Source organism: Micrasema longulum, unplaced genomic scaffold (assembly GCF_059751315.1).
Source record: "Micrasema longulum isolate JH-2025_06_02 unplaced genomic scaffold, ASM5975131v1 h1tg000274l, whole genome shotgun sequence".
NCBI classification, from domain to species: Eukaryota; Metazoa; Arthropoda; class Insecta; order Trichoptera; family Brachycentridae; genus Micrasema; species Micrasema longulum.
The window spans coordinates 1,079,586-1,107,436 of record NW_028277478.1 but is presented as its reverse complement, the minus strand read 5'-3'; the positions used below and the strand labels follow the sequence as shown (position 1 = coordinate 1,107,436).

Here is a 27,851-nt window from a genome sequence, read left to right as displayed (position 1 = left end):
GTTTACATGAGCACTTTAAAAAAAAATTGACACTTTATCACAACTTGATAAGTTCAAAACTAAACCCTTTGGTACCTGGATTAGAAATATTCAAACTTTTTTTTTTCAATCTGGAATAAATAAAATTTATAAAACCTTTTCAAGATCAAACATAAAAAATTCAATGTTGTATTTTTTGCACATCCGTCGTTGTTCTACATCACGATGATTTATGTGTTATTCCGTTAATTATATTCATTTCAAAACTGTTTAATTACGTTTAATTTTTTAAAAGTTTAATAAACACATCAATATTTAAAAAAAAAATGAATGTTAACGTCCCGATAAACTTTTTTCTCAAAAACATGTCATTGGATGCCGGAATATTAGAGATCCGATTTTATGGATATTTTAAGTACATAAACGTACATTTAATTTTGAAAATTAAATAAAAAAACGTTTTCCAAATAAAAATATTTAATAAATAAGAAAAACGGTACATAAGTTAAAACAATAAATAATTGATGGTAATAAATTAGTTATCTTACAATACATTTGGTAGGTCACTGGGAAATCACGTATTCTCCCCATCCCCTATATGGTAGTGGAGGAAGGTCATCATCAGCCCCCATGGATCTCCTTCTCCTATGGTGGTCTCCATGGGCAGAGACGTAGTGGACCTGGTGGCCGCCTTCATCATGGCCGCCTGAAGATGCTAGCTTCTTGACTCCGATTATGGCTGACAGCATCAAAGCGAGGGCTGACACCATGAGAGCCTGTCAATAAAAATATGGTTATTAATTACAAGATAAAATTTGATTATTTACTCGAACAAAAAAATCAAAAAAACAAATAATCTATCTCGCCGATTCCCCCTGTAGGCAGGCAGATATGATAGAACGCCACATCACTCTATCTTTGTATACAGATCTCGCTTCCTATACATTCATACCCAAAATGTCATGCCCAAAACCCGTATGAATTTAGCTCTGATCATATCTCTCATTTATCGCACCGAGACTGTTCAATATTTTAGAAGAGCGTATTAAACTCTTAAGGACAATTTTTTTTTCAAGAAAGTAGTTAAGGACCCAATTTTCCATGGTGGGAGGGATTTGAGTGGGAAACTCCTTGATGATTTTCCAAATGTTTAAGTTTACTGTTTACCATATTGATTTTTTTAAAAATATTTTTTATGTTTCTAATACTATATTTGTGGTGATATACTCATGTGTCTGTGTCAACTAATTGCTCGTCTCATCTCAACACATGACTTTTAGTCCCATGGAGTTGGGACTTATGTCTCAAATTACGTACAGTAAACTTATGTTTGTAAATAAATAAATAATAAAAAAATACATCTTTTCATGCACGCGTGCCGATTATTCCGACTTTTAACATATCCATCTTCAAGTATTTGTTGAATTTGGTCATGTCATGTCTTTCTCGGTCTTCCTCTATTTATGCATCCATCAACATTTGCATTGTAAACATTTTTAGCCGTTCTTGCGCTGTCCATTCGTTTGACATGTCAAAATCAACGAAGAGATCCTTTCTTGATTTTGTCGATGATTTTTATCTCAGCTTTACATAACTTACGGATCTCAGCATCTATCGTACATGGTTTTACCACACATTCGCCTGAGAGATCGCATTTCGACAGCATTAAGATTACTTTTAGATTATTAATTGATTTATTTAATACGGTTACAAAATTAAATTTTCACTACTGTATTTGTAAAGCCTTTTTATAATTTGACAAACTCGTAGTGCAAGTTGTAAAGTCAATTTCAATTAAAACCGCGGTATAAGAAATTGAAATTTTTAAAGAGTCAGTTGTTTATTGACAAAAAACATTTTTTTTTTGAGTAAGGAAAACCGATATGAAGGTCCACGGTTTTCGAAATGGTTTCCGGAATATGGAGGGAGTGCTTCACTGATTGATTTATTATTTTGCTCTATTGTAAGACCCCAACTAGAGTATGCATCTGCAGTTTAATTACTGCAACTCATATGATCTTGAACGAGCACAAAGAAAGTTTTTAAGATACATTCAATTTAAATATGGTCTACCTGTGTCAGAAATTAATTATAAATCCCTGATGACTGATTTAAATTTACCATTACTGTCAAGCAGCAGGACAATAAATGACGTCTTGTTTATTTATACATTATTTAATAATAAAATAGATTGCCCGAACTGTTAACTTTAATAAATTTTCGTATTCCACATGGAAAAAAAAAACTTAATATTTAGTTTTGCAGTCATCATCATTGTACTAATAATTCATTGAATTCACCAATTATTTGCATGCCGCGACTTGCAAATCAACACAGTGACAACATAGATTTATTTTATTAAAAAAGAACTAACAATAAAAAATGCAAATAATGATAAGTTCTTGACTTTTGTTTTAACTTTTTACTCTTGTGTGCATAATCATTTTTTTTTTACTTATTATTGTTTATTTATTGAGTTTTTCTACTGACATTTCTTGGTGGAACTGCATTTAAATTATAATAATAAAAATACGTAAACAGTTTTATTCTACTTTTATTTTTTTATTTTTTTTTCAATATTTTTTTACCAGTGACCGACACTGACCAGTCTGACGATGTACGTCACGACGAAACCCGGTAACTGATAAAAAAAAATTAAAAAATATAAATAAAAGTGGAATAAAACGATATACGTATTTTTATTACTATAATTATTATTGTTTAGTGTCAATATTTATATAAACCATGAAGTAAATTTTTTAACTTTCCTTTCAAAGCACTTTGTTTTTTTCTTATTTTCTCTTTTTTTTTCTTATCTTCCTCTTCTTTAAAACTTCGATTTTCTTTTATTTACCTTTCATTTACTTAGGTTAATATTTATATAATTTTTTCATACATAAATACTGTTTACCATCACATACTTTTGTCGATTTTTTTGTTCTTTTTTTAATATAATGCTATTTTATGTTATATTTTTTTGGTTTTATTGTAATTATGAAAAAAGTTCATAGAACCGTTAATAAATAAAAAAAAAATCCTTTTGGGCATGCTAGGGGCCTATACAAGCTACCAAGCCGATAGCCAAACGCGCTAAAGACTACACCGCTGCGCTTCGAGGCGTATAAACGTATGTATAATGTTTATAATATGTAGGTAGCAAATCCATTTTTACATTCTCTAGACGTTCCTTTTCAGTTTGCAACTCTTCAATACAACATTTTATGTAAATCAATCACTTTTTATCTGACATACTAAAACGAAACAAGTATTTAGGACAGATCACATACATAAATATAAAAAAAAATTCCGTTACCAAATATTTTTAACTTGAAAAAATCGGGTCAAGTTTCATTCGAACTTTAAAAACAAAGTTTGAAAAACATTTTTTTTAAAACTACTTTCTAGAGAGACCGACCGAATCAAGATTTTTAGCCGAAACTATATTCTGCTTTAGTTTCGGCTAAAACCGAAACCGAAACTTATTTGAATGAACAATGTTTTGAGTTTGTCCAAATTTTTGTAGACAAGGAATGTATTCAACCCCCCAGGGAGCTGTGAATATTACCATAGTACGAAAGAAATAGAGAACGTTTTAGAGAAGAGAGTATATAAATCTAGGCATGTACAGGGCTTATGACCTGTCATTGGCTGGTTTTAGTGGCCACATTCACCTCTGCCTACATTTAAACCACTCTATTCCTTTAATTCTTCCATCTGTTGAATATAGGCAGAGCTGTGAAAGTAACACGGGGTTTAAGTGGCCACTTAAACGAGCCAATGATAGGCACTAAGCCATGTATATGCTAAGACTTCAATATTCCCTTTTCTAAAATGTTTTATTTCTCTGTTGTAATATGTTAATGATTTTAATTAACCAGGTGGTAATTAATTCAAATAATTCAATTATATGAATCTCACCCGCATAAATAAAGGTTCAAGCTTTTTAACATCACAAATAAAGATCAATACATGAAAGAATTGAAGAAATACAGATGTTTAAATATGGGCAGAATAATGAATGTTACACAGTGTGTAAAGCGGCCACTTAAACCAGCTAATGACAGGTAATAAGCCATGTAGATGTCTAGACTTCTATATTACCTTCTCTAAAATGTTCTTCATTACTGTTGTAAGATGTTTATATTTAAATGAGTTAAAATTCACATAAAAACGCCTATTGTTATGTTTAACCTTACGAATTCATTAAAATAAATGTTTAATGAAATACACCATAAAATAAAAAGCCTAAATTCAATGAGTAAATTTGTTTTTAGGGGGTTTTTGGTTCGATGTTAAGCTATAAATAAATATAACTTACATGTCACAGTTCTTTAATGTTGGCTACAGGAACTTTTACTTATTAAGTAATTACAAAAATATATATATTAAAGAAAGAAGAATCGGTTTGTCGTCATGCGGCTAGTGTCTCGGACTCACGGATCAAAGGTCCGCGGTTCGAACCCTACTCTACCCCAATTTGATTCACATTTTTCTTGTAGTGAGTTATGTACAACTAATAGAAAATGGACCAAACAAAATATTTGTGTAAATGGTAAGAACTTGAATATTTATTTATTTTAAAAAAGTAAATGAAAAAACATCTTAAAACTACTAACTATAGTCGGGAAATGACGAAATCAGTTTTATGTTTATTTTTTATGATATTTGTATGTTAAAACAATTACTAATTATTTGAAGACCCTACGATTCAATATCTCTAATAGGGAAATATCACTTTTTTACATTTTTAAAGGTGTGTGAAATACTGTCAGTAAAAAAAACAATGCTAATTATTTAAATTTTTAATTTTGAATTCCCGCAAAAGCAGTGATTCCATTGGCCACGCCCCTAATACGTCAGGATTCATGTTTATTTGTTCATGCCATGAAATTTGTGTAGAACGATTTCACGAGTCTTGGCATCACAACAACCAAGGCCAAACAAGTCGGGGTTTCTAGGAACGTATTTTTATTGAATTTATTGTAGTTTAGGGACTAAAAAAATATTTCCATATAATGAATATTTAATGTCAATCTTGTCGAGAATCACAAAAACGACCTCATGCACAGTTGCCTAACGCGCTAACTATTTGACCACATGGCTGATATTAAATTTAATCATATTTAATTATTTATAAGAAAATACTTTTAGTTGTAATTATGTATTGAGCAATCTCTGAACCAATAAATAAAATTAGAAACAATATTAATTAAAACAAATGTGAATGTACGTAATTTATGAAGAGTAATATTTTTTCTTACAGTTTTTTCCAATTTCAAATTTATAATCATCGAAAGAATTCATAAACTTTAAAAGCGCCATCTTTTGAAAACACCATAAGTTATAAAAAAAAGACATCTTATTTTCTTCTTTTACTTTTAATACTTTTGCATAGAGGTCGCTAACCATTACTTGGAGTTACATTTGTATTGAGAGGTGGGTAAAAAAAGTAAATAGCGGACATAAAAACATTGTGGAGATTTCATTACTATTATTCTCCTATCCGCACCCAGTGGAGCATAAGGCACTGTATTTGTAAACCAAATGCGGCGTATTTAGAAAATCTGTTTTATAAAGGTAAGGTGATTAGTTGTACGTTTCAGGGGCCGGTCCAGAAACAATGAAACATTTTAGTTTGAACAAATTTCAAAATCAATATTTTACGCTTACCCTCATAGAAATCGAACTCAGGACCTCAACGGTAGGCGAACGCGCCAACCACTACATACCGCAGCGGACTTTTGTGTATTTTTTTTATATCGGAGTGGCTTTATTTTTTACCTTGTTTATAATATACAAGGTTTATGTTTCAAAAGAGGATTTTTCTGCAATTAAATTTCTATAAATTTATCTAAACTTTTGGGATCAGGAGGGATATACTAATGTGGGCTAATCAGGAACTTCTCAGCATGTGGAGAGGAAACCACTTAAAACTCTTCAGGAGAAGCCGGCCTGTTGGCAGAAGTCAACAGGCCTTCCGTTCCACTAGAGGAGTGTTCGGCATTTTCTGCGCGGCGGACTTATCTCTACTCGATTTACTTATTTAGGATTTTTACGTGTTATAAAATATTCAACAATCAACATCATCATCGGAGCCGATGGCTTAAAAGGGTTATGAATTTGGCTCACCAAATTTTGACCATCTGTCACATCAATATAAGGTGATTAGGCTTAAGCTTCAGATGCCAGTCCAAAGACAATAGGGGAACTTCAATTTTTTTTATTATTTTGAGCAAAAAGTTACAAAGGTAACTGTGTTAGTATTTTTTTTTGTTCGACGTCAGATTAAAATTTTAAAACGGTTTAAAATGTGCATATTTTGAATGACCCGAAAACGAGATGTTTAGCGCTCTGTGGGACAAACGGCACTCATAACGTTTTAGCGTCAAACTTGTACGCAATTTTCATTAGAAGCGCAGTCGACGGTCATAACGCATGACGTCAAAATAACATGATGCCAACTGCGGGCCGCTTAGTATGTGCTTATTTTCAAACTCGAAAATTATAAACGAAAACTTGTTTTGAATACATTAGTAGTTAACTCATTAGAATCGTAAAAAATCGCTCAAAACACATAATTTATTTTTTAAGTTGTTCTCGACTTGTGAAAATACCCTATTAACACTTTGGGTACCGGCCGAATACCCATAGAATTTACCCTGTTCCCGGCGCATTTTTGTGAAATCTCATGCTTTGTGAAGGGTTTCTTAAAAGTGCCATAATTATCAAATACTGAATTAAATCAACTAAAACTTTTCATATTTATTTGAAACAATTTAAAAAATCATTTTTGTATGATAGTTTTGCCAACATTGCCCTTTATGGAGAGCTACATTGCAATGTTCGCACATATACAGGATCTCACTCCTTTTTTGTTATTTGTATCCCGGAACCATGTAAACACGTAATTATAATTATAACCACGCTTTGTGTCCCGGTCCCGTGTTTTTACGTAGTTTACTAGTAGCAAAATAGTACTATCAAAGTCACTAGATGTCAATAAAATGCACTTTTTTAGACAGCTGGCAAACCACGTGAAAACACGAGATTTAGCAAAATTTTAACTTTCTCCTTCCACACAGTAGTAGCCAGGCTCTTTAAAAACCTGGGCTAAAGGGGCAAGAACTATTTACGGGGACCCGTCATAATAGATCTTCACAGGTCACAGTGACGTCAGGAGCTTGAATAGCTCTGACCCCCACCTCTAAGAATAAAAATATATTTTAATTTTGCCATCACAATGTACTAATGTAGATGATATATTATTTTGTATAACTGTGTTCAGTAAAAGACGGTAAGCCGGGAAAAAAAACCAATGAAAAAAGCAACATTTATACCGTAAATAAAACATGTTAATAATGATAGCATTTCTCGAGTTATTTTGTTTTCCTGATACTTTAGAAACCAAATAACTTTAGTTCATGTTAACTGACCCGTTAAACCACACTTTAAAGCTTTTTACAACTGAATAATGTCCAAAAATGCCCCTACATACGGAAACTTAAGGTGGGAGTCATTTAAATTAAAATTAAAAATAAATTAAAATGAGTCCTACCCTCACGTCCTAAAATAAATTCAACACGATGGTAAAAAAACTTTTTATTAAAACGGTGTAACACTTTCAGGCCTGAATTTCTGTAAATATAAGAATTTTATTTTATCGTCGCCGTTCAGGCAAAAGTCACTAACTTTCAAAATGACATTTTAGTAAAATATGCCATTCAAAGCGTAAAATTATGTTCTTTAAGAGGATTACGTCACTGTGGTAACTTAGAAAAAATGTGAAAAAAACCTAAATATTCCTAATATTTATGTCCTTTCACTAACTCTCAAAGCTTGCATTGTCCAGATTATAAACAAACAAAAGTATTTACTTAACTAAGCAAAAGTTTAACATATGCATATTTATAATTAAGAATTTCAGCCCAACCCGGAATTAAATTTTCAATTTGTTTTTGTGTACACGTGATATTAAATTTTTTTGCAAAAATAAATAAAAAATGTTGAAAATAGTATTAATTTTTAAATCGTAAATAATGACGTCACTCCTTACTTACTCCATCTACGTGTAGTATTTCCGGTTTCCGTTTTAAAGCCCCCGCACCTTGTAAGGAAAGTTTTGACCATATAAAAAAAAAAGAATATAATTTGTGATTGAAAAGTTTTGACATTTCAACGTCGTTGCCAGATCTACCGTTCGTAAAAACAACCATATCATAGAAATGAGCAAATTACGATCAACTAAATAAGTAAGAACGCCAACCGTTTTATGACGTCACTACTGAAAAGTGACACACTGATTACAGTCATTTGGCGCGGTATTTGATAAATGTAACTTTAAAAAAATCATATTTTTGTAAAAAACGCACAAAAAAAAAAAAATTGCCTAGTTAAATTGTACGCATATAGAAAAAAAAATAGAAAACAGTGGAATTCCTCATTACTTTAAAACGTAATATTTTACGCCTAAGGGGATAAACGGCACGTAGGTGTTACTTTACCTTGCCATACTCGTACCCAATGTTTGTTTCAATCGCACATGACATGTGACGTTAAAGTGATGTGACGCGAGCTTTTATAAATTCTGCCGTTTTTAAACTCAAAAGAAGAAGATCCGGAAAAATCCCCTCTAAATATAAATTATATATTTTTTTGAAAATATATAATATTTTAGGTATTACAAATCATTAATTTTTATTTAACGTTCCGTAAACACATTGTAAAAATGCCCTTAAACATGAGGGGAATATCACGTACTACGAATACCGATAAAAAAAAGTGAAATGAATTTGAAAAAAGATAATTGTATTTTCAAAATCAATATGAATATTGTGAAGAAATGTTTTCGTTCATAACTTTTAAAATCAAATTGTTCAAAAATATGTGTCCACAAAAACGCGACATGTTTGGCTTTGATAATTGTGACGTCAAGATTCGTGACGATATTTAGTTTAAATTTAAGCGATCACAATCAAAGGTCTAAATTCAATTGAATCGTGACGTATAAGGGGCGTGACCGATGCGATGAACTGTTTTCAGCGGGATTTAAAATTAAAAAATTAGATTTTTACTCGATAGCATTTCATAAACCCTTAACAATTTAAAATCGTGATATTTCCGTATTCTTCAAGAAATCAGAATTTATAGTTTGTCAATATTACCGAAGTATGAAAAAATATTTAGAAAAGCTATTTCACTATGAATAAAATATAAAAAAATATATTTACATCAAACCAAATGGTCCAAATAGTTAAAACAATAAATTCAACAGTGTTTTGAGTATGTCCAAATGCTTGCAGACTGGCTGGATTTTCTTCCTAAGGAGTTGTTCATATACTTATTACGCTCTTTTTAATCCAGCCAATGACAGGTCATAAGCCCAGTAAATGCCTAGACTCCCGTATTTCCTTCTCAAAAATGTTTTCTCTCTCTGCGGCAACAAATTTAAATAATGCGAAAACAAGTATTTCTTTATTAATTAAAAAATAATGAAATAACCGTTAGGACTGGCTTCTTAAGTTTTCGCATTTAAGAGTTTATTGGCTAGTCTCATTTTAAAGCGGGTGGAGTTTTCCAAACCATGAATGAGTATTGTCATTAGGAATGGCGTAAAAAATCCACCGAAACTACCATTTATTTTTAAAACTTAACGAGGCATAATACAAACAGTTATATTCTTCCACAATGTTGTACTTGACAAAGCAGCAATAAAGTTTATTTTAATTAGAGAATGGATACAATCACAAAAAAAGAAGTCATTAAATTTGGATACCAAAAGCAAACTAAGAAATCTCCATTAAAACGGTTTTATATATTAGTTTTTAACTAAATAACATTTTTTTAAATTTTTTTATTGAATATTTTTTTTTTAAAAAATACATTTTTGAAATACAAAATAGGTAAATATACAGAACATCTTATATATAACGTTTCTACCTCTCTAATAAAGTAGATACTTGTGTTTAGAGAGGGAGTTTGTTTCAATTTTTTTTTTTTTTTTTATAAACAAAGTAAATAAATATTAAAATTTAAAAAAAAAAAAATAAACATTCTTTGGTATGGAGTCTAGGAAGGGGTGAGTCTTAAACGTTTTTTATTTTAGTTTTAAAAGTTTGATAATTTTTTATAGATTTTAAGTTTTCCGGAAGTTTATTAAAGTTTTTTTTACCTATGTACGTATAATGGTTTAACGCTGCTGTTGTTTTACATCTGTGCAAAATTAAATTATTAGAAAATCTAGAGTTACTTGAATTTTGCACTTCAATTGTTTTTTCTTTAAAAGTTTGTAAGATAGAGGCTTTATTGAAAATTTCTTCAATTGTTTCTTCAACATAAAATATATTATTAAACCAAGAACCCTTGAGCGATAGTTCGATACTTGATTTATTGCAACCAAAAGGGAATATATGTTTGAGATGGGAATATGGAAGTCTAGGCATTTACAGGGCTTATACTGCTACAATAACTCCATTTAACTATTATTTTCAATACACATTGCACACGTGCTTAATTTTGGAATAGGACAGCCATTGTTTCTTCTGGAATTCAACAAACACCGGCACTAAACCAAAATTGAGTTCAACAATGTTTTGAGTATGTCCAAATGCATGCATACAGGCTGAATTTCCTTCCTAAGGAGTTATTTAGATCCAAATTAGTTGCAACAGAGATCGAAAACATTTTTGAGAAGGGAATATTTATTTATTTATTTTATTTTATTTCATTTTAATTGGGTTTTTTACAGCTATTACATAAACAAAATAATTAGAAAAATCTTAACAATACCAGAGCCAATTAAAAAAATCCACTGTAAATATAATGACACATAATATATAAGAAAAGAAGTTTAGTAATTGTATTTGTGTGACGTTTGTATACATGTGTATGTGAATGTGTGTATGCGTGAATGAATGAGGGAGAAGATACATGTGCGTGTGAGAATGAAAGAGGGAGAGGGTGCGTGTGTATGGGTGCGTAAGTATGAAAATAATATATTTGCTTAAAACTTGTAAATTGTATTAAAAATGGTACAATAAAGAGCTTAGTAAAAAGTTAGAAACCTTTTTGTTAAAATTCAAATGACGAAATGATATAAATTGTTTTTTTTTTTTTAAGTATGTTAAATTTCAAAACCGTATTCTGAAAAAAAAAGCATTTTATTTTTTAAATTTAACTGATACACATAGAATGAATAATGTGCGACGAGTCCTATACAATACAGTAGGTAACCAATAAATATACAAGTCTAATAATTTACAGGGCTTATGATCTGTCATTGGCTGGTTATGGTGACCAGCTTACACACTGTGTAACATTTACCATTTTGCTTATGTTTAAACATCCTCATTTTCTCAACTGTCCCATCTGTTGACTTTTGTGAAATGAAAGAGCTGTAACCATTGTAACCGAGGTAAGATTTTGATTGAAATTTAACTTAAGTATTCGCAATTCTATAAAATAATGATGTTATTTTGCTCTCACTTATTCGATAATCTAAAAATAATCACCATTTAATTATTTATTATTCCCCAAATGCGTGATAAATTTTGTTATTCTGTATTTGTTTGTGACAACTCATTTCAGGCTTCTGAAAAATTCTGAAGTAAATAAGTAATAATGTAACATTGACACATTTCAGATGTAAGCTTTGAGCTGTAAGATATAAGCAGTGGGAGTAAAGATCTCGTTTTACAAAATATGAATAAAAATTAATCTTGCTTTTACTCTCGTAAAATGATATTCACGCCTACGGTTAAGCTCAATATTGAATCGTTATTTTCGCGTTGAATTATTTTTTAAGCAGCTAAACTTTTAATATTTTTCAAACTCGCAATTTTAATATAAAGGATGATATATTTGATGTAAATAACAACAATAATCATCATTCTTATATCGATATTTTTTATTTTACCCGCCCGTTCCTGTGACGCAACTATTGTTGCAAATTGCACTGAATTAATGAATATCTCGACAACTGCTATAAACATTCCCACGAGTTTTTTTGTCAACTGCAAGTAAACCTTCTTTCATATGAAAAAATATGACAGATTTTAAGAGACATTATATAATTTTGATTAAAATATTTTGTTCACTGGAATCTCCTAAAATAATAAAATATCGAGTATTCTGAGAAAAACATTTATTAAACACTTTGTATCCCGGAGCCGTGTAAACACGTGATTTTATTTTATTTTAATTCATTTATTCATATTTTTCTCTTACAAACTATAATTAATAATAAAAAAATTGTGTCCTCACTGGGTACCCGTGCTGATAACACTTAAGAATATACTTTATTGAAATGTTTTTACATTAGAAAATAAACAAAGAAAACTAACTTAATAAACGGAGATAATTTACAAAATTTTCGCAGTTTTAAAAACAAGGTATATGTGTACATCTTTATTATTTGTATTACAAAACGCACAATGAAAATAACAAAAACCTAACCATAAGCTATACATTTGTGGAGCGGTTGATTTAATATTGGTTTGGGCGAATGAGACAATCTATATTACTTCTTCCCAGCTCGACTATCCATTTTTTAAAGCCTTTTTTAACATTTTCTCGTTACTAATTGTTTTAATAGATAGTGAATGTAGGTTATAGATTTTAATTGAATAATACTCAAAATCCCTTTTTCCGAAAGTGGTATTAGTTAGTATTTGTTTATGTTGTCTTTGTGTTGAGAATCTGGTGATTATATTATTTGTTTGTGATGTATTGTAGGGGTTTTGTTTTTCATTTGAGTTAGATTATTTTTTGAATCTGTAAGTGAGTATTGTTTTAGAATACAGACATAAAAGTGCATTTTATTGATATAAAGTGACTTTTATTATTACTTTTTTGCTGCTGGTAAACCACGTGAAAACACGGGACCGGGACAAAACGCTTGTGGTTATTATATTCACGTGTTTACACGGCTCCGGGATGAAAAGGACAAAAAAGGAGTGAGACCCTGTATATGTGCGAACATTGCAATGTGGCTCTCCATTAAAGCCAATGTTGGCAAACTATCATACAAAAAATACTTATTAAATTGTTTTCAATAAATATGAGAAGTTTCAATTGATTCAAGTAAATATTTTCATAATTATGACACTTCAAAAAACCCTTCACAAAGCATTAAATTGCACAAAAATGGGCCGTGCTCAGGGTAAATTTTGTGTGTATTCGGCCGGTACTCATAGTGTTAAAAGGAAGAGATGTAATCGAATATTCACCAAGCAAGACACACACCCTTGAGCAAATAAATTATTTTAGAATTTAAATTTCAAATGCTATATTTTAAAATTGTTATATCTTACTATTGAAATGTTATTTGTGTTTCTTTATACTTTTTTTATATTTATTTTTTTATTTTATTTTTAGCTTGTATACGTAATTTTAATACGTTTTTGATAATTTTTTTTAACCTGCATTGGGTGTGCGCATATTTTGTTAATTTAAAAAAAAAACTTTTTATATTTTGTACTAGTTCAGTTTGTATATATACATACATGTAATTTTTATATATTTTTATATACATACATAAACTTTTTATATTTTTTAATTTTTCTTTCCCAGATTGCATAATGTATACATCATTTTGAATTTATTTCCATCCTAGTATTATCTTTATTTTGTTATTTTTAAGTATTTTTCATACCCCTTTTAATTTGTAGTATATCATCATTTTAATTTTTCTGCTTTTGTAAATAATATTATAGTTTAAAATATAAAAACGTCTTTAAATAAATATTGTTATCTGTATGTCCCTAAATGAGTTTTTTTTTTAAACTCCTTGGGAATATTGTATATAATTATGGATAGTATTTTTTCATTCAATAAAAAAAAATTCTTATTGCCTACATAAAATAAATTTCCTTCTCTTTTTTATGCTTTCATAATTAACCTTACATATTATTGCTTTTTAATATGGAAACTTCACTGGTCCATTAGAATTAAGTCTAATTGTGTAAAATATTGAACTTTGTAACTGTACTGTATGTTTCCTGAAAAAAAGAAAATAAATAAAATAAAATAAAAATAAATTGGATTAAAAAGTTAATGATATTTTTTTGTTTTTCTGAAAGACTAAATTTTCTATCGGTCAATATATTGACCAATGATTGTTCAAAGTCATGTTTGAAAATAATTTTGCAAAATGAAAATTCTGAGATATTCTTTACAAAATATTAATATAGAATTTAAAGAATTAAAAATAAAGGTATAAATATCAGCAATTACATTTTTTTACAACCGTTTTGACAACGGCATAAACGCATGGATATCAAGGTAACCGAGCCAACTTCACGCGGTTGGGACATTAAATTAACCAACGACCGTTCTGGACAACGTATTAAAGTAATATAGTTAAATTTATATAATCGGTACTAGAAATATCACCCTTAAAACGACTGATTGATATATTTACCAATTTCAGCCTTTTCCTATAAAGGGTTAAATTTAAATAAGATGAAAAGAGACTGTGATTGTCACCTGTTTATTTCCTAACCTCAGATTTCCAAACAGTGACTTGATGGAGTTTTTTCACACGGTATGTTTTTATTATAAAAAACATTTTTTTTCTTATAATTAACCAAAATGTTTAAATTTTGAGGCCATTTTCAACAAGTTTTAAATAAGTCACAATTTGAAAATCGGAATCATGTTGCGGTAGAGTGGGGTTTGAACCTCGGACCTCTGATCCGTGAGACCGCAACACTAGCCACGGGACCACATCCTGATTCTAAAACCTATTTGCAATAAATGCATTAGTCACCCTTTGGATGACTTTGGATGAAAGGCATTTATAGAACAATTAAAAATCATCATCATTATCATTCCTTTTCCGCACCGAGTAATGCATAGGGAACTGCATTGGTACACCAATCGCAACGTATTTTGATCATTTTTGTCACACGAAGGCAAGACAATCAGCTGTACGCTTTAGATGCCAGTCCAGGGACTGTGAAATATTCTAATGTAAAAACAATAAATAAAAAAAAGAATAATTATAATTATTTTGTTAAGTGTTTTCAAACGTGTGTATTACTGTTTTGAAATTGTAAAAAATTCTTTATGTTTATTAAATTTAATATGCAAATTACATGTTACTAAATAAATTGTTAAAACTACAATATTTTGAGTAAATTCAAATTTTTGCAGACAAGAACTGGATTCAACCCCCGGAAGTTATAAATATTAATGTATTACAACAGAGGTAAATAACAATTTTAAATAAAGTTATGTAGATGTTCAAACATGTACAGAATGGTGAATTATTAACTATTCAGTGACAGGTACTAAGCCCTTAAAATGTCTTGACTTCCATATTACTTTCTATTAAATGTTCTTTATCTCTGTAGCAATATATGTAATTGTTAAGTGTTCTTAGCACATGTTACCTTAGTGAGACTACAGGATGTTAAGTGTTTGCTTTTGTATACAAGGCAAAAAAAAGGAATAAAAGAATTGCTAATCCGAATGCAAAAATCAAGAATTAAATGTGATTTTTCTCCTGGATGTTCTGTGATGTAATTCACCACTGTTATTAGGTCTCTTGGCCTGTTGTGGTGCAAAAATAAAATGAAATAAAAAAATAAAATAAAAGTAAAAAAATATAAATAAAATGAAAAACTACACATTTCGAAACACAAAAGAAGAACCATAACATGAACATAAAAATAAACAACGAAACTCTTAAAGAACTAGAACATGTGACTTACCTAGGACTCACAATGGACAGACAATTAAAATGGACAAAACACATAGACAGACTCACTAAAGTAATGGCATCACTACATAGCCTCTTCTACAAAATTAAAGATTTTATATCAAGAAAGGAAAAAATTATGATGTACGAAGCCTATGTCAAAAGTAAATTGAGTTACATGATCGCCTTCTGGGGAACTGGTAACAAGACAGACATAACAAGAATACAAAGACAACAAAATAAAATTCTTAAACTAACATACAACCTACCCTACCTGACCTCTACGACTGAACTGTACAAAAAAACACACCAGTTTGACATAAACTACTTGACTAAAATTGAGACCTTAAAAATTGTGCACAAAATAACACTGAGAAAAATACAAGACGACGACATAATATTAGTCAAAAATGCTGACATACATAAATATAACACCAGACAACAAAAACACTATCATATTGAAAAAGCAAAGACAAACACAGGACAGTCGAAAATACTACATAATGGACTTAAACACTACAACGACCTACCTTACTACTTGAAAACTTTTAATGGAGACAAATTTAAAATCAATCTGAAAAAGCACATGATGACTGAACTAACTAGACTAGACGAGACATAAAATGACTAGACAATATTAAATTTCTAATGTAACCCTAACGGGTTTTTTAAAATTGTAAATAAATAAATAAATAAAAAAATAAAAAAAATAAAAAAAATATTTTAGAAATATAAAATTTATTATTTTTTTTAATTTACAAAAATCTTTAAGGGAAAAATCAAAAACATTTAAAAACGTTCAAACATTGAAAAGTGGAAAATTATTAATTAAATGATGTGATCACCTAAACCATTTTATGACAATTTGTAAGTTTTTTAAATGCCTAGACCTTCATACTTCTTTACCGAAAAGGTTCTTATCGATATCTTTAAATCCTCTCTTGAGGGTAAGATCCAGTATTTTGTCTACAAAAGTTAAGGTTTTCTAAAAACAATTATCTCGGTATCCGGGCGGATTAAAAACACGGTTCTGTGTGTGAAAAATAACCCGTATCCTGGACAAGGCTTTTGACTGGACAAGGATTGCTACTCTCAGGTGAAAATCCTCAAACCGAATGGCGATAAGCCCGCCCCGTTGTGGTTTGCACCTATATCTATTTTTGATTTCAGGTTAAATATCTGGTAAGGTCGACATGAAATATTGGCGAACAAATTTATTAATGCAATATTTTATTGTTCCGCGACTGGCACTTGAAGCGGCGGCCTCTGTGGTGTGGTGGTCAAGACGCTTGACTCACGCACGGAAGGTTCCGGGCTCGATTCCCGGTGAGAGCACAAAAATTAAAATGTGATTTTTTTCAAGCCTGGGTGGTATGTGATGTAATTTACCACTACAATTGGGCCTCCTGGCCTGTTGTTGTACAAAAATAAAATAACAAAATAAAAAGACCTTTTATTCATATAATGTCAGAAAACCAATATGTCTTACATTTGTTGCAGATTTCAATGCAGTGACCTATGCACAATCTGGTGAGGATAGGGACATGAGATGAAAAATAATAGTTTTATAAATACATTTAGATTATTTTGACTTGATTGTGTTATTTTTCTCGTTTTTCCTTGACTTTAAAATCTAGTAACGATTATGTTAAGCTTACCTTCATGGTTAGCAGACCAAGTCCGCCAAATCCAATAGCGGCGAGAGTCTTTGCCATCATCAGACCCATTAGCAGTACTCCCCCGCCTCCCTTGCCTCCCTTCTTCCTTCCAGTTTCTGCGAAAAAAAAAACAATGTAAACGTCATCGATAAACAAAAATAAAAAAGTCACAAAGTCGGTGATACGAATATAATTTATTTTAGTGAAATAGTTTAATTCTTCTTAGTTCAAATCTCTTGAATAATTCAAACAAAACACTTTAAAAAAAATTGAAACGCACAATTTTTATGATATTAAATCTTATTTATTTATGACAAAATACAAGGTTTTTAAACTTTACATATTACATATTTTATTTGTACGAAATATTCCCAAGCATTAAAAGTGCTGGTAAGAGAGAATATTATATATAATAACACAATAGTTTAAATAAAAATTCGAAAAAATAACATTATATATCACTCGTCACACGGGCTGTAAAAACTGTTTTATTTGGGTGTTTTTTAAGTACGTACATGTTTTGTATATTTTTAGATCACTATAAACTGAATTGTAAAAATCGAATTGAAATTGAATCTTCATATGTAATGAAAAGGCATTTGAACCGTGTATACTAATTGAATTATTTTAAGTAGATTGGGCAAATTAAAAAATGCATTTTTCTTAAATGTCATAATTTTCTATTCCTCCCCCCTCACTCCTCCCCTCTCATTCCTCCCCACCCATTCCTTCCCTTCCATTTGTCTCAAACACTGCTCCTACGATATTTAAGATAGTGCTTGTTTCTAGTATTGCGCGTATTGTTTTATTCTTTAATGTACAAAATAATAGTATTTTATTTAAAAGTTTTAAGTTGATGAATCTTGATAAGCACTTAAAACTATCATTAAATAAAATATTCTCAAATCTTTTCTGCACGTCTATTGAAATATATTTTAATATTTTTTTCTGAAAAAAAAACATTAGATGTGTACGGTTTTAACTTTACTATTTTTTTTTCTTAAAAGACAAAAGAAATATTTGTGCTCTTTTGATTTTCACAAATATTTCATTCTCAGGACCATTTTCAAAGAGTTGTAAATAACTCACTATTAGAAAATGAGAATCATATTGTCGTAGAGCGGGGTGCGACCTCAGACCTTTGATCTGTGAGTCAACGATACATGCTACAGGACCACAACTCAATTCAAGTTAAGTTTAAGTTTAGTGTTAAGTTTATTTATCCTAAGTTGAATACAATTTGTAATTATTTGCGGAAAGTTATTATGTTTAGCGAGGTCCAAAAAAGTGAAAAACATACTTTATTTTATTCATTGATTTTAAAAAGAAAACAAACTGCTTAATTCTTAAAAGGCTGTGCTACAAAAAATCATTTGGAGACAGTGTTGTTATATTGTGTTACATTAAGCAATAGACGGAATATTCTGAAGTTCTGATATTTGAAGAAAAAACACAGATACTCTTTGATTTTTTTTCTCCATAATAATCAAGAAAAATAATAAGATAATTTTGGCCAGTAATAGGAAAATTAATTGTCATTCATAATAACGCCCGTTATTTAACTAGTGCGCGCTCCCGCGTGCTGCCAATAACCAACTGAATTGAACAAATACGAAAAACAGACCCAGCTGATGCATGTACTTGTCTCATTCATAGTACATATTTTTCTATCATGCTATATGGATGCTGTTATCTCTTACACACAAACACCGGCCACAGATCAGCATATCTGTCTTCCATGTTATAAGTTATATACTCGTGTTTTTTCTTATTCAGTTAAAGAGATTTATTGTTGTATTGGCATCACATTCATTCTTGGCGTATAAAGAATTCAAAAAACTGTATTAAAACCCTGCATATTTATTTGAATTTCACTTTCCTAATTTTGCTTTGAAAATTTTCATTTAAAGATAGCAAAATATACAACTACGTCATTTAACTTATCAAGTTTTGTGTCCTATGAAGACTCAAGTTACATTATAGCCACACAAGGTTTTGATTAAAAATATTGGCTACAAGTATTAATATTGCTACCAGGAATAAATACACGCCCCCTGTTAAGACGAGCGTCACCATTTACGGTCAAACTGCTTTTCTCCCTGAAAGACTTCGAGATTTTTTCGTATTTATTTTTCCTTGACTCAGGTTATTTTTAGATAAAAAAAACAGTAAAAATAATAATTTGTAAAACAAAATAAATCCTTGTCCTTGAAGAGTGAAGTCAAGTAGTGTATGACAAAATAAACTTTCATTAAGTTTATGTGTGCAAGCTAAAGAAGATAAATTTTCTCATTCAAAAACAGCTGTAACTTTTTGACTAATTCTTCTTTTGAGCTGATTGTTTTTTATTTTAATAAAATATATTTTTTTAACATTAAGTTTGCCAAAGTACTAATTCTGTGTACAGGTAAACGTTGTTTTACGCTGGGGTTCCGTTCCGAGATACACCGGCGTAAAATGAACACAAATATAATGGAAGATAAACTTAAGGTTAGGTTCCGTGTTAAAATTCTAAGAACAATCTAACATGTTTATGTAATCCATATTCTATTTATATTCAAAATAAATTACAAATATACAAAATAAATAAATAATGTTTTTTTATAATAAATACTAACTCACCAGTTTGTCGGTACTAAATTGAATTCTAACACTTTTTTTGAAAAAAGCATCCAATTTCATGTGCTTTGATTGTTGCTTCCTTTCTTGCAGAATCATAGCATAAACTACAATTATTTGAATATTCTTTTAATTTTAATAATAATAAAATAAAAAATTTATCGAATTTTTTTTTTCTTCTTAAAAACAAAACAAAAACTAACTAAGAAACAATTTCACACACACAATAGGTTGCTCGCGTACTCGGTAATGGAATAAAACAACGTGTAAAAGTGTGTCAGCTATTAGAATAACGGCGCCTACTGTCGTCTGGGGTCGGCAGATCCTGGGATTTAATTAATTAACGGCGTAAATTGAACCTGCGCAAAACAACGTTAACCTATCCTTAAAAATGTTAAATAAATAAATGAACACTTTTTCTACCTGTTAACTTATGTTGATAATTTTAGTTGTAAATTATTTAAATTTTCAACTCATCTGTAAGTCTCACCGTAAGGTTTTGTTTCTAACAAGTCAGGACATGAATACAAAAAGATTCGTCAAGGTGATTTTGGTAAATAATTGTTTTAAAAACAAAATTCAAAATTTGACAAGAAGCTTTATATACTTTTACCCAGAAATTTAGATAACCATCACTAAGAATTTATTAAATCTCGTGTATGTTGATAAATTATTTATTTGTTTTATGTAAGTTTGTGTTTGTGCTTATAGTCCTTAAAATATAGCTTGATTCGAATGACATTTGTCAGAAAAAGTGACGACATAACTTTGTAGTTACGTCAAATGAGTTATTTATATTGACACACGAAAAATCATTCGTATCTGGGGTGTTAATTTGTTTTTTTAATACAATGCTTGACACATAAATCAATATTAAAATATAAAATCAGCTTTAAAACTAAAAAAATAAATAAATAAACCTCATTATTAACGACGTTCTTACAAGGTTACATCATATTGCAAAAACGTTAAAGATGGGACAAATTGATCAATGTAAATTAATCGAATAAAAAAATCATTCATTTGATGTTGTTCATAAAAAAAATACATGTTTTTGGTAAATAATTATGTTAAACACTTTATAATAGGCTTGTTTCTGCGTTTTTTATATCAACTTTTGGAGACAGAGTTTCATGATTGCATGAAATAACTGATAAAAATCGATTTGATCAGTGATCAGTAATTTCCCATCACTAATGAAATTAGTTTCACAGCTGTCATTCTATTCAAGCTATATTTTAAGGACTATAGATAAAACTCTGAGGTGATAAAAATCCTTTAACCGTTTTTATTCTACTAAATAATTATCTCTATCGATTAAGATATAAACCTCATTTTATTTTAACCCTGAGAACAATATGATTCATAACATATTTAACCATCGACTTTTCATAGCTTTTTATATCAAGAAATATAAATTTTATTATGGAATCCTTGACTTAAAGTAGGTAAGTTTTGCGATAGTTAACTTTTTCAATTAAAACTTATTAATTGAAGACAGGCACCGGGACGCAGTTGCTAAGACGACTAACTGTGACACTGGTATCGGGGGTTCGATTCCCGCCAGTTGCAAGAAAAAAATTCAAGAAATATTTTTTTACTCAATTGATCTGGGTGTTGTAGTGTATTTTTCATACCCTCCTCCCATATATTCTCTTTCTCATCTGCTGACAAGCCTCTTAATAGAGGCGTAGCAAATTATTTTTTTTTTTTTAAACAGGCTATAAGTAAACACTAAAATTAAACATCAAAGTTTATTGAAACATAACATTCTTTAAAGTCATATCATATTATCAATCATTATCATTTCATTAACATTTACATTACAAGCCTCGGAATGGTAGATGAATATGTATATATATCTTTATATTATAATTCCTCTGTACGTGTGATGTCACTGAACTCCTCCTAAACGGCTTAACCGATTTACGTGCCGTTTTCAGAGAAATATAGATCTTTGCGTCATGCGTGTTCGTAGATATTTAAATCTTCAATCAAATATGTAAAAAAGAAGTTAGGAGCATAAATGTTTTATTCAACGATCTACCAGGGTTGCATTCGAGGAAAATGCATTTACAAAAAAAAAAGATGTTGTTTTTTGTGTATAAAATCGAATTTTGAATGTTTACAAACAGCATTTGTTTTTGGGGATCTCAATCAGATTTTTTCCTTAAATTCCTCATAATTTCTACCCATTTATTTCTTTTTACTGGATTTTTGATAAAACTAAAATATTATATTAAATTAAATACATTTCAAAAATTGTATTTACACATAAGTACGCCCCTTGGTTGGTGAGAAGACTGGAGTTTGACGTTCGAACGTATTTGAAAAAATATTTATTTTATGTTTTGGAATTCAACCGTAAACAAGTACCTAGGTACCTATTTATCAAAAAAAAATATTTTTTTAACTTACAGCAAGCAAAACAACAGCAGGACAACGTCTGTCTGGTCGACAAGTACATATATATATCTTGGACATAAGGTATATGGACCAAGAAAACAAAACGGCGGAACTGCCAAGATAAATAGGAATTAGTTGAGCAGCTTTTGGAAAATTTAGGCATATACTTGAAAATAAAAAGATACCGATTCGTCGAAAAAACGAAAACTTATGAATCATGTTTACTGCCAGTGACTAGATATGCAGTAGAGACCATAGCCCTCACACAAAGAAATGTAGATAAACTCAAATTTATACAGCGATTCATGGAAAGATCCATGCTTGTTTTAAGCCTAAGAGATAAAATAAAAAAATAAGAACAGAACCAGAATAACGGATATTATAATCCGCGCAGCAGGACTGAAGTGGCAATGGGCAGGACATGTTGCGAGACAAGACAACACAAGATGGACTCCTAAAGTTTTAAGACCTTGAGAGGATAAGCGAGGCGTCGGAAGATCTCAAAAATGATGGTCCGACGACAAATATGCTGTTGGGGGTAAAAATTGGCTGCAAGTAGCAACCGACCGAGAAAAATGGAAGAATATGGAAGAGGCTCATATCCAGCAGTGGAAACCAGAAGGCTGAAGAAGAAGATCATTTTACTACCACTCACAAAAGTGCACCGGGGATGTTTTGGTGCTACTCCGAATTCTTTTTACTAAAAAATATGTATGTTTGCATTCTTATGATTTATTCAAATAATCGAATAACGGAGCCATTTTCTTTAAGTCGTAAATAACTGTGATAGTAAACGAGAACCACGTTGTGGAGCGGGGCTTGAACCTTACCACGAAACCACAACCCACTCTTGAATTTCAATTCTGCCGCCATAAATACAAACATAGCGATTGACATATTTGTTAAAAATGACTTATAAATCATGCTTATAAGCATAGAATTAGAATAGTCTAAATGAGTAATTTTATGTTTTGGCCATTAAATACCTTGTAGGCGTCGCTTAGTACGCAATTGCCGATTTAAATTCAACTATGCCGAGTTGTGTCGTTTTCAAGTGTCAAAATACTGCTAGAATTAAAAGAGAATACGGTAAGACCACATTTCATGAGTAAGAAGCGAATTCTGAAGTAATATTATTCAAGAAATTGATTATTTTACCACCTGTCAGATTGTCAAATATATGTGGACATTTTGTAAGTATTGCCAGGGTAGTCGAATTTTTACCCGGATTTATATCAATACTGTAATATTCAACGGTATTTATTGACTTAATTACTAAACAATTATGTAATTAATGTTCTTACGTTTGCCTTATAAAAGTTTGTTTTTTTATAGTCTAGTTAGTAAAATATTTTTTGATTTAATGTATATCACAACAAAAAACAAAAGTATCTTACAAAATTTGAATTTGTCCAAATGTTTGTAGACAAAATAATGGATTTCCATTTGATTTCCACTTAAACCAGCCAATTACAGGTCAGAAGCTATTTGAGGTATTCTTTATCCCTGTTGTAATTTGTAAAAGTATCTTATATTTGTGAATATTGTTTACGGTCTGGCTTTATATTTATTTTTTTTTATTTTATTTGCTTGACATACATGTCGCAAGTGCAGGTCCTGAAGTCTGTTTAATATTACAAGAATTTCCAAATAAACGAATCAGCTGCGTGATATCCGAGAGAAAATAGCCTATTTCACTTATATCATATTTATCTGAACGGCACGGTAAACTTAGGGTGGATTGACATTTATTTTTGTATCTATTTAAATTTCATAATTTTGATGCTTCTCGTTCTTTTTTATAAACTCCATAGTAATGATTTTGATAAAAATATCAATAAAAGCTCCTCGGTTAATACATTTCTTCCTAAGCAGTTGAAATCAGTAAAACGTCATTTTTTAGACCAGGGCTTTCCAAAACACCGCCCGCGGCTTATAATTGTAAGGCCCGCGACGTGTTTTGGATCTTCCGTGAAAACCATAATTTATTTAGTGTAAAAATATTTTTTTTAAAATCTAAATATAGCTCTTCGTAGTCAGATAAGTCACTTAAACACGCACTGCGTCCGGCAACAACATATATAAATTTTGATATTGACAGAATTGTGAGAAAAAAATATTAAAAACTGTAAAAAATATATAATATAACAATGACATGAGTGTTTGTTTCTGCGGCTCTCCAATTTATTTTGTTATTGAGATTGGCCCGTCATCTTGTCTGCTTTGAACAACCCTGTTCTAGACAATTAAATAGAAACAATCTATGGACCGATGATTATATGAAATAATTAAAAAAACATTGACTCTTAAAAATAAAAATAAAACGCTAGTCTATGTAGTCATTTTGAAATATCACACCTTTAGGACGAAAACGACTTAACTCAAAAAAGGCTAAGAAAGGGTAAAGATCATAAAACGACTTCAATGAACATTATCCATCTTTTTGCATTCATAAAACGCAACATTCGGGTGCGAATAGGACAAAGCCGTTACATCGGTCTCTTTGTTACTCAGAAAATTTAAATAACGTGTCAGTACAGAAGCGACGCAATTAGTGTTGTGTGAAGGACGCAACGCATATAAACATATATTAGCCAAAAGCCGGTTGAGTCAATTTTATTTCGATTCAATGCAATGTTTACTTTATTTTTTTTAATGTTTAAACGACCAATTTAGCTTTGTGATTATTTTGTTCCGACTGACCGATAATCTAAGTGACTTATTTACGTTCATGTCATTTCGTGAATAAATGAAAACATGTGTTTAGTAACCTAATAAAAATATGCCATAATCGTATTTATCGAAGTGGTTTTGTTTCTCTATTTTTAATCTATTAAAGACTCATTAAATGAATGTCTCGTTGAAACGTATGACAGTTTATTTTCATTACGCTTTTTTTTTATAGATTCATAGCTGAAAGCCTTTGGTACAATCTAAAACTCAAAATTTGGTGCTTACTTCGAAAAACACGAAACAATCGACGAAAGAATACGAAGAACCAACCTGCCAATGGTTATGCCTGTTGGAAGGGCTATCTCTATTTCAAACAATATAACTTTGGACATTGATATTTTTCACGTCTCTGAGGGAGTTTTAAGTTACAAGATTCTCTTACTTTTTTAACATTTTATTCTCTTAATATTATGTATAATTATGCGCTATTTTTTATATCTACCTAACTTCATTTTATTATTTTAATTTCTTTAAAATGTATGAATTAAGATATTCCGTTTTGTTATATACATATATATTAAAAAATAAAATTGAAAAAAAAATAGAAAAAAAAGTGTCACAATTTACGTTCTTCTTTTGCAATTTCCCAAAAAGTTGATTTTTTAGTTCAGTCGTTTTCGTTCTAAAGGTGCGATTTATACGTACAATAATAATAAAAATAATATTTGGATAATTTATAAAGCGCCATTTTTGTGAAAATCACCTCGATGTCGTAAAGAACACTCAATATCACAAAGCTTTTACTTATATTACTTCACGATCACCAAAACCACTTTCAAATAATCACTCGAAAAGGTTGAATATGCTTTAAAACAACACGAACTCACCAACAAGCTTGGACTGCTCATCAACCGTAGAGAGAGTTTGAGAAATCACATCCTTCATTTTGTCCTTTCCCAGGAGATCGGGAAGCCTCACGCGGAATTCGTGGCTTTGCAGGAACCTCAGAGCATTCCCCAGAACGGTTCCATCTTCTTCTCCCATCTGCCTTCCCCCATCAGCCAAGTTCTGCGTCTTTACAAGCTCGACTCCATCCACGATCTTCAAGTCTCCGATCCCGTTGTTTTTTTTTGCCTTGATGAGCTGTTGCAGGACGTTCCTGGCTATCCTGATGCTCTGGCAGGAGATGGACGTGTCGGCCTCGTCGCAGCTCCCGAAGCTCAAACTATCACTGACTTCATTCTCCAAGGTGTTGAGTTTCCTGGCTTCTTCCGCGGTAATGTCCCGGAACAGCTGGACCGACAGAGCGAAAAGCAGCAGAACTACACCACGCGAGTACATCGTCAATGTTTATTATCACTTTGGTCTGTCGAAGGGAGCTGCAGTCACCTTGAAAAGTTATCACGAACTGGACCACGGGTTCTGTCGGCATTCGGTTTATATAGCGGAGTAAATAGACGAGTCGCTAAATCACGATAAAAAACAAACCAAAACAAATAAAAGTAGGCGGAATAACTACGGTCCATTAACCCAGCGTCGAAAATAAAAATGTTCCATTTCCTTCTTGTTACTCTGTTTTTACTTTCATCTTGATTCGGAGACGAACGGAAGTTCCTCTCTCTCATTGTTATTTAGTGATTTGCTATAAAGAGGGGCGACTGCACCAGAGTACCTTTGTTTAGGAGTACGGTCAGAGTAGTCGAAAGCGCTCGCGTCCGACCAGCCGGAAGAAGCCGCTTTTTCTCTTGAGTTTTTAATCGAAAAACGCAAAAAGGAAAATACGACCGCAGACTTAAAAACGAACCGATTGGAGCATCAGTGTTAGTTTAAAGAAATCATCGAGCGCGAATAATACATCGAGCAACAAATAAAAAATCATGTTGACATTGCGACAATCCACTCGAAAAAGTATTATTTATTTTTCAACAACAAACCATCATGCCGTTTCCCCGTAAGGGTAGGCAGAGGGGGTAAAACGCCACATTACTCTACATTCATACATCTTCTCATGTACGCGCGCCGATTATTCCGACTTTTGACATGTCCGTTTGCAAGTATTTGTTGGATTTGCTACCTCTTTTTCTGCATCTATCAACATTAGCATTGTAAATATTCTTAGCCGTTCTTCCGCTGTCCATTAGTTCTACATGTCAAAACCAGCGCCGAGCTCCTTTCTTGATTTTGTCAATAATGCTTGTCTCAGCCTTACATAAGGTACGGATCACAACATTTGTGCATCTGTCGTACATAGTTTTACCACACATTCGCCTGAGAGATCGCATTTCAACAGCATTCAGCCTACTTTCATCCCTGTTTTTCCAAGTCCATACTTCGCTCCCATACATCAGGGTCGGGACCAGGACTCCGTTGTTAACTGCTAATTTTACAATATATTATTTTATATTGCGTTATTTAGAATATGTTTTTTTTTACTGGATTTCATCAGGAAAATAATATTTTTCCAACAATGTCAAGCAAATACGTAGGTTTGTATTTTATGGCATTAGTGAGTGTAATATAATAATTGGAAAATGACGCGTTAAAAGATTATATAAATTGATTTTCAAAAAACCTAAACGTTCTTTTAAAATAATTGTTTCCTGACTTTTTGTTTATTTTGTAGAACTCCAGATTTTTATTTTGATATTTAAATTAAACACTGATTTGAGTGTAATTAAAATGATTAATTTTATTTTAAAACACAAAAACAAAAAAATAGATATTTTTTCATCTTATTAAAGCAATTTTAAACGAATGGAACAAATGTCCAAATGAACAAATTTTAAGTACACTGATTTTTAAGTACACTCAAATCAGTG

The 27,851-nt window shown here is 30.8% G+C and overlaps 1 protein-coding gene across 1 annotated transcript; it reads right to left on the bottom strand.

The window, feature by feature from the left end:
- Positions 1 to 438: 438 nt before the first annotated feature.
- Positions 439 to 26,638, bottom strand: Osi5 (Osiris 5). Its single transcript, XM_088224257.1, has 3 exons — positions 25,920 to 26,638; positions 17,335 to 17,450; positions 439 to 755 (listed from the first exon to the last, which is right to left on the bottom strand). Exons 1-3 carry the CDS (start codon positions 26,371 to 26,373, stop codon positions 543 to 545), a joined length of 783 nt encoding a protein of 260 aa, XP_088080383.1. The 5' UTR covers positions 26,374 to 26,638; the 3' UTR covers positions 439 to 542.
- Positions 26,639 to 27,851: the final 1,213 nt, after the last annotated feature.

Excerpts from the sequence above, each read along its gene's own strand:
- Osi5 (XM_088224257.1), bottom strand. The coding sequence starts at position 26,373 with ATGTACTCGCGTGGTGTAGTTCTGCTGCTTTTCGCTCTGTCGGTCCAG. Across the intron at positions 17,451-25,919 it reads TGAGCAGTCCAAGCTTGTTG|AAACTGGAAGGAAGAAGGGA; the intron begins GTGAGTTCGTGT and ends TTTTTTTCGCAG. Across the intron at positions 756-17,334 it reads TTGGTCTGCTAACCATGAAG|GCTCTCATGGTGTCAGCCCT; the intron begins GTAAGCTTAACA and ends TTTTATTGACAG.